General features: G+C 47.1%; 1 protein-coding gene across 1 annotated transcript in view; it reads left to right on the top strand.

Annotated features, from left to right (window-relative positions):
• TNRC6B (trinucleotide repeat containing adaptor 6B) overlaps window positions 1–14,427 on the top strand; it is a 712,161-nt gene that overhangs the window by 174,961 nt on the left and 522,773 nt on the right. Inside the window, exon 5 of the mRNA XM_033929420.1 lies at window positions 11,755–11,776. Coding sequence (XP_033785311.1) covers window positions 11,755–11,776 — 22 coding nt within the window. The remainder of the gene's footprint in view (window positions 1–11,754; window positions 11,777–14,427) is intronic.

Genomic DNA, 14,427 nt, shown 5'->3' with positions numbered 1-14,427 from the left:
AAGTTTATGGTCCGGTCTATTTATGATACTTTTGAACTGACATCTCGAGCTACTGCTATCTCTGTAGCAATGAGAAGGTTGGCATGTCTACGGGCCTCAGAACTGGATGTAAACCATCAGGACCGGCTTGCCAATGCTCCTTGCCTAGGGGATGAGCTGTTTGGGGAGTCCATGGATACCACCACACAAAAGCTCTCCGCCCATGAAACTAGATGGGACACCTTGTTGAAAAACAAGAAGAAACCTCCTCCTCCTCGTCCATTCAGGCAACAACCTTCATATCAAAGGAGGTTTTCTGCTCGACCGGCTCAGCCTCATCCTCCTCAACCTCGCAGACAGCGTCAGCAGCTACAACAGGCTCGTCAGCAACAGCAGCCTGCTGTCAAACCGGCTACTCAACCTAAGTCGACACAGCCCTTTTGACTCCTTTCTCCAGGACATTGCCAGTCTTCCTCCCTCGTGTCCTCTACCTCAGCCCATAGGAGGTCGACTACAAGTTTTTCTATCTCGATGGGAAGCAATCACCTCCGACCAGTGGGTACTTGCTATCATCGCCCACGGCTACTCCCTAAATTTTCAGACTCCTCCACCTCTAAGTCTGCCAAAAGAGTCTGCTTCCAACAAGGCTCAATCCCTCCTCCTCGCTCGGGAGGTTCACTCCCTCCTTCTTCTCAATGCCATCGAACCAGTTCCTCTGGACCAGCAAGGCCTGGGATTTTACTCCCGGTACTTTCTTGTACCCAAAAAGACCGGAGATCTCAGACCAATATTAGATCTCAGGGATCTCAACAAATGTCTGGTCAAGGAGAAATTCAAGATGTTATCTCTTGCCACCCTATACCCTCTTCTTTCTCAGGAAGACTGGCTATGTTCCCTCGATCTCAAGGAGGCGTATACTCACGTTCCAATTCATCTGATGTCCAGACAATATCTTCGCTTTCTTGTCAATCAACATCATTACCAATACAAGGTGCTACCCTTCGGCCTAGCCTCCTCGCCCAGGGTATTCACCAAATGTCTGATTGTGGTCGCAGCTTATCTCCGCTCCCACAACTTTCAAGTCTTCCCTTACCTGGACGACTGGCTCATCAAGGCTCTTTCTCCTCAGTCCGTTCACAAAGCCACGGATCAGACCATTTGCTTCCTTCGACTGTTGGGGTTCGAAATCAATCTACCCAAGTCGCACCTCATTCCAACTCAGCGACTTCAATTCATTGGAGCCATTCTGGATACTGTTCAGATGAGGGCTTTTCTTCCTCCAAACCGCCTTCACACCATCCTTCATCTCTGTCAGCAGGTGTTCCAGCAACCTTCCATCTCTGCGAATCACATGATGGTGCTCTTGGGACACATGGCCTCCACAGTACATGTCACTCCCTTCGCACGTCTCCACCTGCGTACTCCTCAATGGACCCTAGCGACTCAGTGGTCACAAGCGACGGATCCTTGTTCACAACACATATCTGTGACCTCGTCTCTTCGACAGTCGCTTCTTTGGTGGTTGAAATCATCAAATCTATCCAGAGGTCTACTGTTCCATTTACCTCCTCATCAACTGGTCATCACCACGGATTCCTCCCCCTATGCTTGGGGAGCTCACTTGAACGAGTTCCAAACTCAGGGATTTTGGACCACCCAGGAAAAGAAACACCACATCAATTTCCTGGAACTCAGAGCGATGTTTTATGCCCTCAAAGCTTTCCAACATCTCCTTTTTCCTCAGGTTCTTCTCATTTGCACAGACAACCAAGTTGCAATGTACTACATCAACAAACAGGGAGGGACGGGATCCCGTCCCTTATGTCAGGAAGCTCAAAAGATTTGGACCTGGGCGACTGCTCGTCACTTATTCCTGAAGGCAGTCTACATCCAAGGGGAACAGAATTGCTTAGCAGACAATCTCAGCAGAATTCTTCAACCTCACGAATGGACTCTCGACCCTTCGACTCTCCAGTCCATTTTCTCTCAATGGGGCACACCTCAAGTGGATCTTTTTGCAGCTCCCCACAACCATCAACTGCCCCTGTTTTGCTCCAGACTTTACTCTCCTCACCGTCTGGAACCCGATGCATTTCTCCTAGATTGGACCAATCTCTTCCTTTATGCATTCCCTCCTCTTCCGCTCATGCTGCGCACCTTATTCAAGCTCAAGAGGGAACAAGCCACCATGATTCTCATCGCTCCACGGTGGCCCAGACAGCATTGGTTTTCCCTTCTACTTCAACTCAGTTCCAGGGAACCCATACCTCTTCCTCTGTTTCCTTCACTGCTTACACAGAATCAGCAAACACTGCTTCATCCCAACTTACAGTCTCTGCACCTGACAGCTTGGTATCTCTCGGGCTGACTTCGGCTCAAGCTCTCCTTTCTCAGCCTGTCCGTTCTATTATTGATGCCTCCAGGAAACCGTCTACTCTTCAATGTTACCAACAAAAGTGGTCTCGGTTTTCTTCCTGGTGCCTGTTACATCACCATAATCCCATGTCTTCAGCAGTGGGACTGGTGTTGGACTATCTTTTGTCCTTATCTGACTCTGGTCTTAAATCCTCTTCGATAAGAGTTCACCTTAGTGCTATTGCAGCTTTTCATGAGCCGATTCATGGAAAACCCCTCTCAGCTCATCCCTTAGTTTCAAGGTTCATGAAGGGTCTTTTCAATGTGAAGCCACCTCTTAAGGCCCCTCCTGTTGTATGGGATCTTAATGTGGTTCTTTCTGCGTTAATGAAGCCTCCTTTCGAGCCTTTGGCCACAACGCATTTTAAATTTCTAACTTGGAAAGTGGTCTTTCTTATAGCTCTCACTTCTGCCAGGAGGGTCAGTGAGCTCCATGCACTGGTGGCTGATCCACCTTTCACTGTTTTTCACCATGATAAGGTCGTCCTCCGTACACATCCGAAATTCCTTCCTAAGGTTGTGTCTGAGTTTCATCTTAACCAATCCATCGTTCTACCTGTTTTTTTTCCCAAAGCCTCATTCTAATCCAGGTGAACAGACTTTGCATACCTTGGATTGTAAACGTGCTCTGGCGTACTATCTTGATCGCACCAAACCTCACAGATCATCTCCTCAACTGTTTTTGTCCTTTGATCCTAACAAGTTGGGTCATCCTGTATCTAAACGCACCCTGTCCAATTGGCTTGCTGCTTGCGTTTCATTCTGTTATGCTCAGTCAGGCCTGACACTGGAAGGTTCTGTCACGGGCCACAAGATTAGAGCTATGGCAGCGTCTGTAGCTTTCCTCCGTTCCACTCCTATTGAGGAAATCTGCAAGGCTGCTACTTGGTCCTCAGTTCATACTTTTACATCTCACTATTGTCTGGATGCATTCTCCAGACGGGATGGACACTTCGGCCAATCTGTTTTACAAAATTTGTTTTCCTAATGGCCAACCTTCCCTCCATCCCTCTTTTTGTTAGCTTGGAGGTCACCCATCAGTCAAGAATATGCTGCCTGCTTGTCCTGGGATAAAGCACAGTTACTTACCGTAACAGGTGTTATCCAGGGACAGCAGGCAGATATTCTTGCGTCCCTCCCACCTCCCCGGGTTGGCTTCTTAGCTGGCTTATCCTAACTGGGGACCGCGCGCCTCTGTCGGGCGGGAAGGCACTCGCGCACGTGCGGTGCGGCCTAGCTAGAACTTTCTAAAGTTCTTAGAGTGCAATCACTCTAAAATTGTCCGTACCGGGGCTCCGTCGGTGCCGTCACCCATCAGTCAAGAATATCTGCCTGCTGTCCCTGGATAACACCTGTTACGGTAAGTAACTGTGCTTTATTACCGGGCGCGGTCATTGGTCTCCGTCCTTGCGCTGCCCCAGTCGGTGTGCATGCTCCAGGCACAAGCACAGGAGGTCCTCGCCCATCTCTAGTACCGATGGTAGCCATATTTCTAACCAGGACCGGAGATACCCCTCCTTGATAGATTCAGGGACCCCTATAGCCCGCAGGTTATTCCTGTGGGCTCGATTATAGTGATCCTCCTTTAATTTTTAGGCTGTATGTTCCAAAACTTGGAGCCGGTTCAAGTGAGAATCCGTTTGCACAAGGCACTCTTCCATGTGCATCACCCTGGTGTTATCCATTTTTAAGCTCCTGAATTACTACCTTCAGGCCAGACATTTTATTGTCAAATATAGCGGTTAAATGCTTTTTGAGTTCCAGCACCGCTGCCTCCCCAAGAATTACCGTGAGGTCTGCGGCAGGCCTGTCTTCTGCCCCCATTTTGCGTACAGGCTTACTTTGTGCTGTACGATGACTTCGGGCTCCTTTATGTGGCATAACATGCTCAAATTTTCTGCTGGAACATGGATGATATTCGTCTGCTTTGAATCGCATAGATCGTGCTAGTTTGGGAAAAATCTGTTCACCAAAAAGCAGAGAGACTTGTAAATTTTATAGCACGGTTCCCGGAACTGCTCCTCAGGGCATCTTGTTTAGACTGTGCACATCACGTGACCCCCCTCCAAAAACATTTTGCTCCGGTTCTTCCTGTAATAGAGCCGTTTTTGAAAGCGTCATTTCCACCAGTTCGCCTGCATGAAAAGCAAAAGCTTTGAGATTTGGTCTAGTTTTTTTGTTTGCCATATTTCCAAGTCTGTCTCAATTAAAGTCTAATTATAATGTCCAATTCCTGCAACCCAGGACAAAAGAAACAGTCCTCTCTTGCTGGTAGGTCTCTTTATTGAGGGCTAGTTCTAATCCACATACAGATTGTATTCTTTCCCTTCTTGTTCACAGTAATTCCCTCATTGAGAGGCAATAATTATGTCCCAAAAGAAAGCAGTTGCCAGTTGTTCAAGCATATAAACTACTTTCAAACCAGTGTCGCTTTTATCACTGATTGTTTTCATCAGTCAATTCAATTCTTATCTAACAAGACATTTCACCTCTCACCTCCGAGTTGCCAGTATATTCTCCAGAAAACATTGTTAATTTTATCTCGAGGGTAATCTCAGCAAGCAGCAAATCCCAACAGCATACAGCTCACCTTTTCACTCTACCATACCAGCAGTTTAACTGAGAGACATGGGGCTAGATTCACTAAGCAAACTGATCGTATACCAATCGGTTTGCGAGCCCTTTGCGACTAAATTTCCCTCCAACCACAGTCACTAAAGCCTATAGCGATCCAATCCCGACCCTCCTATGCAAATTAGCAAAACCCCATGCAAAATAGCCAAGTGATTGATTCACTAACAATTGCTTGGCTATTTTGAATTGGGTTTTACTATTGGCAAACCTGACTGCTGCAGACCTGTCGGTAACAGTTACTAACAGGCCTGCCTGTCTTTTTTTTTATTCATTTTTTTTCCATGGCACAGATATTTTGCATGTGTTACACACACAAAATATCTGCCACATAAAAAAAAAAAAAAAAGACAGGCAGGCCTGTCAAAAAGCGGCTGAGGGCCCCCCCCCCCCGGCGACCCTCTCCCTCCTGCCCCCCCTGACATTGCCCTCCCCATGGGCTCCCTGCATGACAAAAAAGTAAAAAGTAAAAAAAAGTCGCGATGCCCCCCCCCCCCCCCCCCCACATGCCAGTGCCCCACAAAAGGCACGAGGGATGCCAACTCTCTCCTGCCATGTTAAACCCCTCCTGGTCTGGCTGGGCAGGGCCCGGCCCACCTCCCTTCATGTTTTAAATCTAGTCTGGCTCGGCCCACCCATCAAAATCCAAACTGCAGGAGGGATGCCAACTCCCTCCTGCCTCCCCCCCCAGACACCCCTTCCCCATTATAGGCCCCCTTTCCACCTCCCTCCCCATACCTTTAACGGAGCAGGAAGGATGCTCAACCCCTCCTGCTCCAATGCCTCCTACGATGACTCTGAGGCCTTAGGCCCCGCTCCGGCGCATCATGTGCTGCACAGGGCGGGGCCTAAGGCCCTGATTGGCTCAGGCTCTTACCTTGGGAGGGTCCTGAGCCAATCAGGGTCTTCCTTAGGGCTGAGTCTTAGGAAGTCTCTGATTGACTATTGCTTTGACCAATCAGGGGCTTCCTTAGGCTCAGCCCTAAGGAAGTCCCTGATTGGCTCAGGCGTCCCAGGCCCCTCCTATGGTGGGAGCCTGAGCCAATCAGGGCCTTAGGTTCCTCCCCGTGCATCACATGATGCAACAGGGTGGGGTCTAGAGCCTCAGAGTGTCGCTGGAGGCATTGAAGCAGGAGGGCTTGAGCATCCCTACTGCTCTGTTAAAGGTACGAGGAGCGAGAGAGGAAAGGTGGCCTGGAATGGGTAGGGGGTGTCCCAGGGTGGGTGGATGGGTAGCAGGAGGGAGTTAGCATCCCTCCTGCAGTTTGTTTTTAGATGGGTGGGCCTGGCCCGGCTAGCCGGTCGGACTAGATTTTGTAACAGGGAGGGAGGTGGACCCGCCCCAGCTAGGCCAGGAGGGGTTTAACATGGCAGGAGGGAATTGGCATTAGCACGGGGGGGGGGAGGGGGGGCATTGCAACCTTTAAAAAAAATTTTTTTTTTACTTTGTGTAGGCCAGGGAGCCCGTGGTTTTAACCCGCTTTAGCCCGCGGGTTAAAACCACGGGCTCCCAGTACGGGAAGGGCAGGAGAGATTTGGGGCGAGAGTGAGAGAGTCGGGGCAGCAGAGAGCAGGCTGCGGGGCAAATTTTTTGTGGGGTTTGGGGAGGGAGGGAGGGGTGTCGGGGCAGTTGTTGGGAGGGGGGATTAATTTTTTTTTTTTTCAAATTGGGCAGATATTTTGCATGTGTAAAACACGCAAAATATCTGCCCGATTAAAAAAAAAAAAAAAAATTTAAAAGCCGGCAGAAGACCTGACAGCAGTGACAGGAAGCTGTTTCTCCTGTCACTACTGTCAGGGCTTTAGCGTTCTGTGCAGTTGGCTAGGGGCATGCCAATGATCGTCTTCATTTGCATGTAGGCCTTTAGTGAATTCATCGGCCTGCATGGAAACAGAAATGAATCGCACATGGATTGGAGGGTTAATGAATCTAGCCCATGATCTGTCAAACGATGCTTCCCGGACGTTGGGACTTGGTCATTGCAAAGCAAGGAGACTATATTGAAGGATTGTAAAGAAATACTTGGAAAAAAAAAAAGAAACATGTAAACAAAAAAAAGTGTGCAATATTTATGAAATGACCCTCGTATAATAGGATATTACCTCCTGTCTCATGACTTGCCATTTGAAAATCCAAATACACAATATTAACCGGTTCATCTTTATCCACATGTTCATTCATCCCTTCAAAGAAATGCAGTAGATTGGTGAAGCAAGATTTCCTTTGACTAAATCCATGTTGGCTTTCTTATATATATGTTCTGTCATTTTGTTCTCTATAATAGTCTCTTATCATTTTTCTTGGCACCAATGTTGGACTCACCGGTCTATAATTTCCCGGATTATATATGGAACCTTTTTAACCCAACTGACCGCTTCTTTTTGCTGGCATAGTAGGTTGTGTCAGAGTTGGAGAGAAGCTCTTCTTGCTTGGAGCAGGTCAGATGGCGATGAGGAGCCTCTACTATTTCCCACTGGTGGGGTAGAGCCTTGAAAGCCCTGCTCAGCATTTTTGATGTCAGCCCGGATGGCTCAGCTTGGCTTTATGGTTGTGGTCCTGACCAGTGCTCCGTTTCTCCAGCGGCATTCAAGGGTTGAGCTGCATGTTACTTTTTCGCACCAAAACTGTTTCTTGATGGCAGAGATTGGAAAGTGCTGTTCTTGCTGCAATAAGTGGCGATCAGCTAAGGGGAGATGTAGCGGTTACTGATATGGCAGGGGACTGGATCGGATCCCGGCTCCTCCTGCCTTTGCAATTATAGTTGTGTTGGCGTCCTTGTCAGTGTCATCTGCTCCAATGTTCTCCTCAGATGCTCTTCTCGCATCAGCTCCACATGGAGATGTAGGCCCTCGGTTGCAGGCACGGCCTACTCATAGGGATACGGCAGTATGTGGGGATGCAGCACCTCTGCTGCAGGTGCTGCCTACTCACAGGGACACTCAGCTTGCTGGTCAGCCCTTCTCTCCCAAGTTTGTTCTGCTGCTTCAGGCCTATCTACTTAAACAGTTTCATCCTGCTCTCCCATCAGGCTTTTGTGGGTTTTTTTTTGCAGAAACTTTAAATTTATCTGGCCTGGGTGACATGGCGCTGTTCCAGGACGCCTTAGCATTGGTGCTGGCTGGGGGCACTGTACCCAAGCATAGGCGCCTGGCAGATACAGAGACACCGGACTCCATCTTCACTGTTTTCTTCTCTTGGGAGAGGACTGGTTTCCTCCCTTTCTATGGGATTTCTCAAGAACCTGGAAGAGGTGGAACTTCCTCTCAATGTAGTAGATGATCGCACAGCCAAGAGGTTGTTCTGGAAGGAGGAACTACCTTCTTTAATAATTATGGCACTAGTGGCTCTCAATATTGAGTCTCCTGAAACTCCCTCTTCTGCCATTGTGAACCCCCAAATGACTAGCACTTGGAAGACCTCCAGGACATTCTTGCTCCACACTGCCATGCAGAAACTGATCTCTGCGCAGTGGGTTCTTTGGACACAGGTCTTTAAAGTTTGTAGGGCCATGGTGCGTCTCTACTTCCAGAGGAGTTGGATAAGTTTTACTTGCCTAAGGTCGATGCCTAGGTTACCGTGGTTACAAAGAAGTTACCCTTCCCTGTTGAAGGGGGCATTGTGCTGATATACATGCAGGACAGAAAGCTAAAGGCACTGCTAAAACATTCCTTTGAAGGGGCATCCTTGTCTCTCCAGGGCACTGTTTGCAGTTCTTATGCTGCCAGGTCATGCTTTACTTGGCTTCAGCAGATGGCTGTGAAGTGGAGCAGGGTTCTGCTTAGACACTTCTTTTTCCTTTCATGGAGTTAGCACTTGCCTATTTTGTGGATTCTTTGTAAGACTTGGTCAGGTCATCTGCCAAGCAAATGGCCTGGTCAGTAGCAGCATGACATTTTCTATGGCTCAGGCATTGGGCTGCCGATGTGGCTTCCAAATGTTGTCTCATTAGCTGCCCTTTAGGGGTAGAATCCTTTTTGGTGAAGACCTGGACAAGATTGTTAAGGACTTCTTCAAGGTTCACCCATAGTGTCTGCCTGAAGACTGACACTGGAGCCAGCCACGGCAAGACTCCTCCAAGACTAAGCACTGGGACTCAAAGTTCCATGTTGGGAGGTCTCAGCCCTAGCAATAGACAAAGTTCCAGCCCAAACATTCCTTTTGCTCTGACGGGAAGCCCAGAGGTCAGTTCTCCCATGCTCAGGCTGGGGCCCAGACCGCCCAATAATGAACAGCAGATCTGCTCCCTGGAGTCTCATTGCATAGGGGGATGGCTGTCTCTCTCTTATTGGGAGTGGGTCAAAGTGACCACAGATCAGTAGGTACCATTTGCGACGGATGCCAACTATAATTTGTCTCCCCAATCTCAAACTCCTTGGTTGAGTCCCTGTCACTCTTGGGCCAAAAGGGAGACGAAGGTGGCTGCACTCTTTGTTTTGAGGGAAATAGAAGCAGTGTCCCCTGTGTCACAGTTCAAGCTTGGAATGGGTAGGTACTCAATCTATTTTATCTGTTCTTTCCTTTTTGGCATTTGCGTTCTGGAAAGGGTTTTGTGTTCAATTCCCTTCCGCTTCAAGTGGCCATCTTGGCTTGTTTCCAAAGCTCGGTATCTTGCTCTTTGCTTACTTCTCAGCTTTGTGTGGTGCTGTTCCTGGATGGAGTACGATTTATTCGTGCACCTCTTAGAACCCTATCTGGAGTACAGTCTTCAGGTACTTCTTCGCCGTTTATTGGAGGCTCTGTTTCAAGCTTACTTTTTGAGCCTCTTACAGGCTGTGACTTTGAACACGGTGTTTCTTGTGACCATGGCTTCAGCTCGACAGTTTTCTGTGTTGCAGGCCTTGTATGGCGGGGTTTCCTATTTCTGATTTCCAAAATCTGGGGTGTCAGTTTGGATGGTACCACGATTTCTTTCTAAGGAGGTGTCATCCTTTCTTTTATGACACTCTCGCTTTTCCTTCCTTCTTCCTGGGAGTAGAAATTGGAAGACGTGTTTTTATTCACTGCATTTTTTGAAAGTGCATAGCATTCTCCGCGAGCTAGGTTTCTGATGTCTTTTAGTTGTTTAGATCATCTTTTTGTCTTCTTCGTGGGATGCCTCAAACGTATGGCAGCGTCCAAAGCCTCCATTGCTCGATGGGTCCAAGAGGACATTATTTCTGCTTGCTTGATGGCAGGGAAGTGGTTGGCGAAAGAACTTCATGTCCATTCCACGAGAGCGATGGCTACTTCTTGGACTCGGTCCTGAGGATTTTTCCTTGGAGGAATTTTGTCTTGCGACTACTTGGCCTTCCGAGAGTGCTTTATCTCAACATTACTGGTTGGAGGAGCATGCAGTGGATGCGTTTAGTACTTCGGTTGTTGCAGAGGCGGCGTTTGCTTCCCACCCAGATTGAGGATTGCTTTGCTACATCCCATTGGTCTCTGGATTCATCTGCTGCTGTTGCTAAAGAAGGAAAAATTATGCTCTTACCTGTTAATTTCTTTCCTTTAAACGCAGCAGATAAATCCAGAGCCCCACCCTTTCTGGATATTGTCTGTTGGTTGTTTCTTTTGCAACTTTCGAAGTTTGTTGATGGTTGTGTTCTGTATTATTGCCTTTTGAGTTTGGTATGGGAAATAAGTTTTTTACATGCTATGCCTATTGCTGGTTTCGGATGCTTGGGCAAGTTATACTGGAGATACAGGAGGAGTGCCAGCCAATAGGACCACCTGTTAATCAGTTTCTCTATCTCCACCTGATGGTAGATGTGTGCTATCCCATTGGTCTCTGGATTCATCTGCTGCTTCTAAAGGAAAGAAAATTAACAGGTAAGAACATAATTTTTCCATATGCAATGTAGCAAATGCAACTCTATTGTGTTTTGCTCACTTTGTTGTTATTGTAGCTGCAGTGGTTGATGGGGGTATGGGTGCATTACACAAAGGGATCTTCGATCCTCGCAAAGGTTGCCATGAGAACTTGTGGCAGCCATTTTTTTCCCTACGGAAACTGCCTGGCAGGAACGTAGAAGGATTGCCCCTTCCCTGCTTTACTGCTGGACCACCAGGAAGGTAGGCTTGAAGGGAGGTATGGTGAGGGGATTGGCTGGCTAGCTTCTTGCACAAGCAAAATAGCCGTGAGGGAGGAATTGACAGCAGCTCTGATTTCCCCCACCACTGGATAACCAGGAAGTACTGGAGGCCCATTATGGGTTCGGAAAGGGGGGGGGGGGGGAGATTTGGACTGTTTTCCTTCAGCCAGCAGACTGAACACCAGGGAAGTGAGTAGGGGTTGCTTCTGCTCTGGTACTTGAATATAAACCATTGGTTTATATTTGAGTCAACCGTTTTTTTGTTTGATTTTTTTTCTTTTTTTTTGGGGGGGGAGGGGGGTTGGCTACCTTGGTTTACAGCATGTTAGAGTATATATGGTAATTTCCACTTTGTTATCATAGTTGCTCTCATATGTTTTGGGGATTTTAAGGAAAAATCTTGAAGGTCTGTAATGTTTGATTTTAAAATATTTTCAATTTTTTTGTGAGGTAAATATTATCAACTTGCCATATGACCTTTTGAAATCTGCTCTGTACACATTTACTACTAAGGGGATCCTTTACTAACAGCATGTACTGTATGTATCATTAGTGATTTATTTATGGAAAAGCCCATTTTGTTTTTACATACTGTTAGAAAATGGTTTACTGATTGCAGATGGGACTAAAATTTTATTTTCTTTATTTTATTCATAGGTCACAGAACAAAAAACCAAAGGTAAATAAGTATTTTCATTTTCATATTGGGATGGTGATATTTATTTAAACAGAAACAAATGTTTTATTTTATTAGCTTCAGCAGATCACACATGAACAGCCTTGCCAAGGATATTTTGCACATTAAGATACTTTCAGCATTTAAAACTAATTTGAAAGGTACTAGCACATAAAATTGAAAATATTGTTATTAAATACCGTATTTTTTGCTCCATAAGACACACTTTTCCCCCCCAAAAAAGTGGGTGGAAATAAGGGTGGGTCTTATGGAGCAAATATAACAACACCCCCTCCCCGGGAGGGACAATCTTCGTCTTATCGACCTCCTCAAAACGCTATCTTGGTTGCTGGCATTGCTGCCGTTGCCCACTGGCCAGGTCCGTTTGGAGTGCGCTCACAGACTGGGCAGGCAGACGAAAGACAAATAGCGGCCGAGAGCAGTCGTCATAAAAATGCACAATTATGCTTAAACAGTACAAAATGTGCAAGGAACTGCTCTGCTTTGAGAAAGAACCTGTTCCAAAGTCTCAAAGGATCACCACAAGCTAGACTTCATGAAAACTTTTAACACAGAAAGGTACAGCAGCATAAAACGTTGCCAGCGCATGTAAAGCTCAGAGCAGATCGGGGAAAAACTGCGGTGCTTTTTCAAGAGCGCAGCTGAGTAGTCCTGAAATAGCCGAACAGGTTCTCTCCGATCTGCTCTGAGTTTTACATGTGCTGGCAATGTTTTATGCTGCTTTACCTTTCTGTGTTAAAAGTTTTCACGGAGTCTGGCTGGCGATCCTTTGAGACTATGGAAGCAGCGCGGGATTTTCTGAACACCCTGCATAAAGAGCCTGCTCGATCTCTGGACACCAGCTGGAATGATTTTTTATTCCTTCCAAATGCTAGCGAGTGCCTTTGTTTAAATGGCTTTTTATGCTGTTCCTCGCGTGTCCTTAACTTCTCTGGTTGTCTTCAGCGCAGACTTTTGCTTTTTACATTCTGGAGAGAGACCCGTTGTGTTTTGAGTGGACTGAGCAGTATATTTTCCTGTTTTGTTATTCTTACTGGTTAATCTTGAATGCTATGGATGTTTTGGCTTGCTGTATGTCTGGCTATGATTGATTTTGGGAGAGCGTATGTGGTGTGGCTGAGCCTGCAGACTGCTTTTGCCAGTTCGATAGAGATGCCGTATCTGTGAACTATTACTGTTTCCTCCCACACTGATAGGCCTAGTGTATATTTAAGGCAGATCAACAGTTGGATGGTTATATGGCTGTTGAGCTTCTGTTTTGGGCCCACAACAGAAGTAGTGTTGCTATCTGCTTTTCTATTTTCTCCTTCCTTGCTAGACACTGCTTTGGGACCTGGCAGTATTGGTGACTATTCTTTCTTTCTACAGAATGAGTGGTGTAACTTTCTGTTTAGTAGTCCATTAGGATGGCTATTGAGCAGTGTGGGTGTTTGGGTGTGCTGTTTGATTGTGGGAGTGTGATGTGGGTTGACTATGTGGGAATAAAAAAAGGTAAAGGGGGGGGGGAGTGCTTGATTGTGTGCTCTGTTCTGGCCTGCCACTAGACCTGCCCTGTCTTGGCCTACCACTAGACCACCAAAGAGGGGACAGGGTACACCATTTGGTTCAGAATTTTTTTTCTTGGTTTTTCCTCCTCTACAGGTACGTGCATCTTATGGTCAGGTGCGTCTTATAGAGCGAAAAATACGGTACATCTCCAAAGTTTAGGACCATGATAGTTCTGCATGTGACTGAATTTTGCTTTCATTCTTGACATAGTTAATAACAGATTATCCCAGGACAAGAATGCAGCCTATTCTCACATATGGGTGACGTCATTGACGGAGCCACGATGCGGAAGCCTCGCAAGCAGACTTGCTTGTAGAAACTAGAAGTTTCGAGTCAGCTGCACCGCGCATGCGCGAGTGTCTTCCCACCCAGCACAGGTTGCGTCTCCTCAGTTCTCAGTTTTCCACAGAGCCGAGAAGTCCCTCTTTGACTCTCTGCAGTCAACTTACTTCATGCCTTCTCTCACCGCGGTTTGTGTTATTTTTCTTAATGAATCGCTGTATTTAGTTTATTTCTTTTATTTCTCGTTAAAAAAAAATAAAATTATTTCTTCTGTTCGGCTGCCGGGGCAGGCCATTCGGCCGCAGCCCAGGGGCTTCGACCTTGCAGCGGCTGATTTTCTTCCTACGTCCCAGCAAACAACAGGCTTCAAGAAGCGTAGCCAGTGTCAGCATGCGATTGCTCTTACAGACCCACACAGTAAGGGCCTGATTCTCTAAAAGTGCGTCCCGATTTTAGGCAGCTGTAGGCGTCCTACAGCTATCTAATCAGCCAATCGGGATGCATTTTTTTTTTTTTTTTTAAATGCTCCCCAGGCAGGCCGCCTATATTGAAGGCGAGGCCTGCAAGACACCTAGGCCCTGATTCTGTATAGGACGCCCGGGAGAGGCGTCCTAAGAATCGGCCTAAACTAAACCCCGATTCTGTAACCGGCGTCCATGTTACAGACGCGGGTTAGAGAATAGGATTAGATTAGACACGGCCCACTACTCTTATCCCGGCAAGGGATCTCTCTGCCGCTATAAGTATAGCGGGCCGTGGCCCCCTGACCGATCGCTGGCAGGAGGGTGCCCAAACCCTCCTGC

The sequence above is a fragment of the Geotrypetes seraphini genome, chromosome 2, assembly GCF_902459505.1.
Source record: "Geotrypetes seraphini chromosome 2, aGeoSer1.1, whole genome shotgun sequence".
Classification (NCBI taxonomy): domain Eukaryota; kingdom Metazoa; phylum Chordata; class Amphibia; order Gymnophiona; family Dermophiidae; genus Geotrypetes; species Geotrypetes seraphini.
Note: the sequence above shows the minus strand (reverse complement) of the source record. Positions and strands in the feature narration are given on the sequence as shown.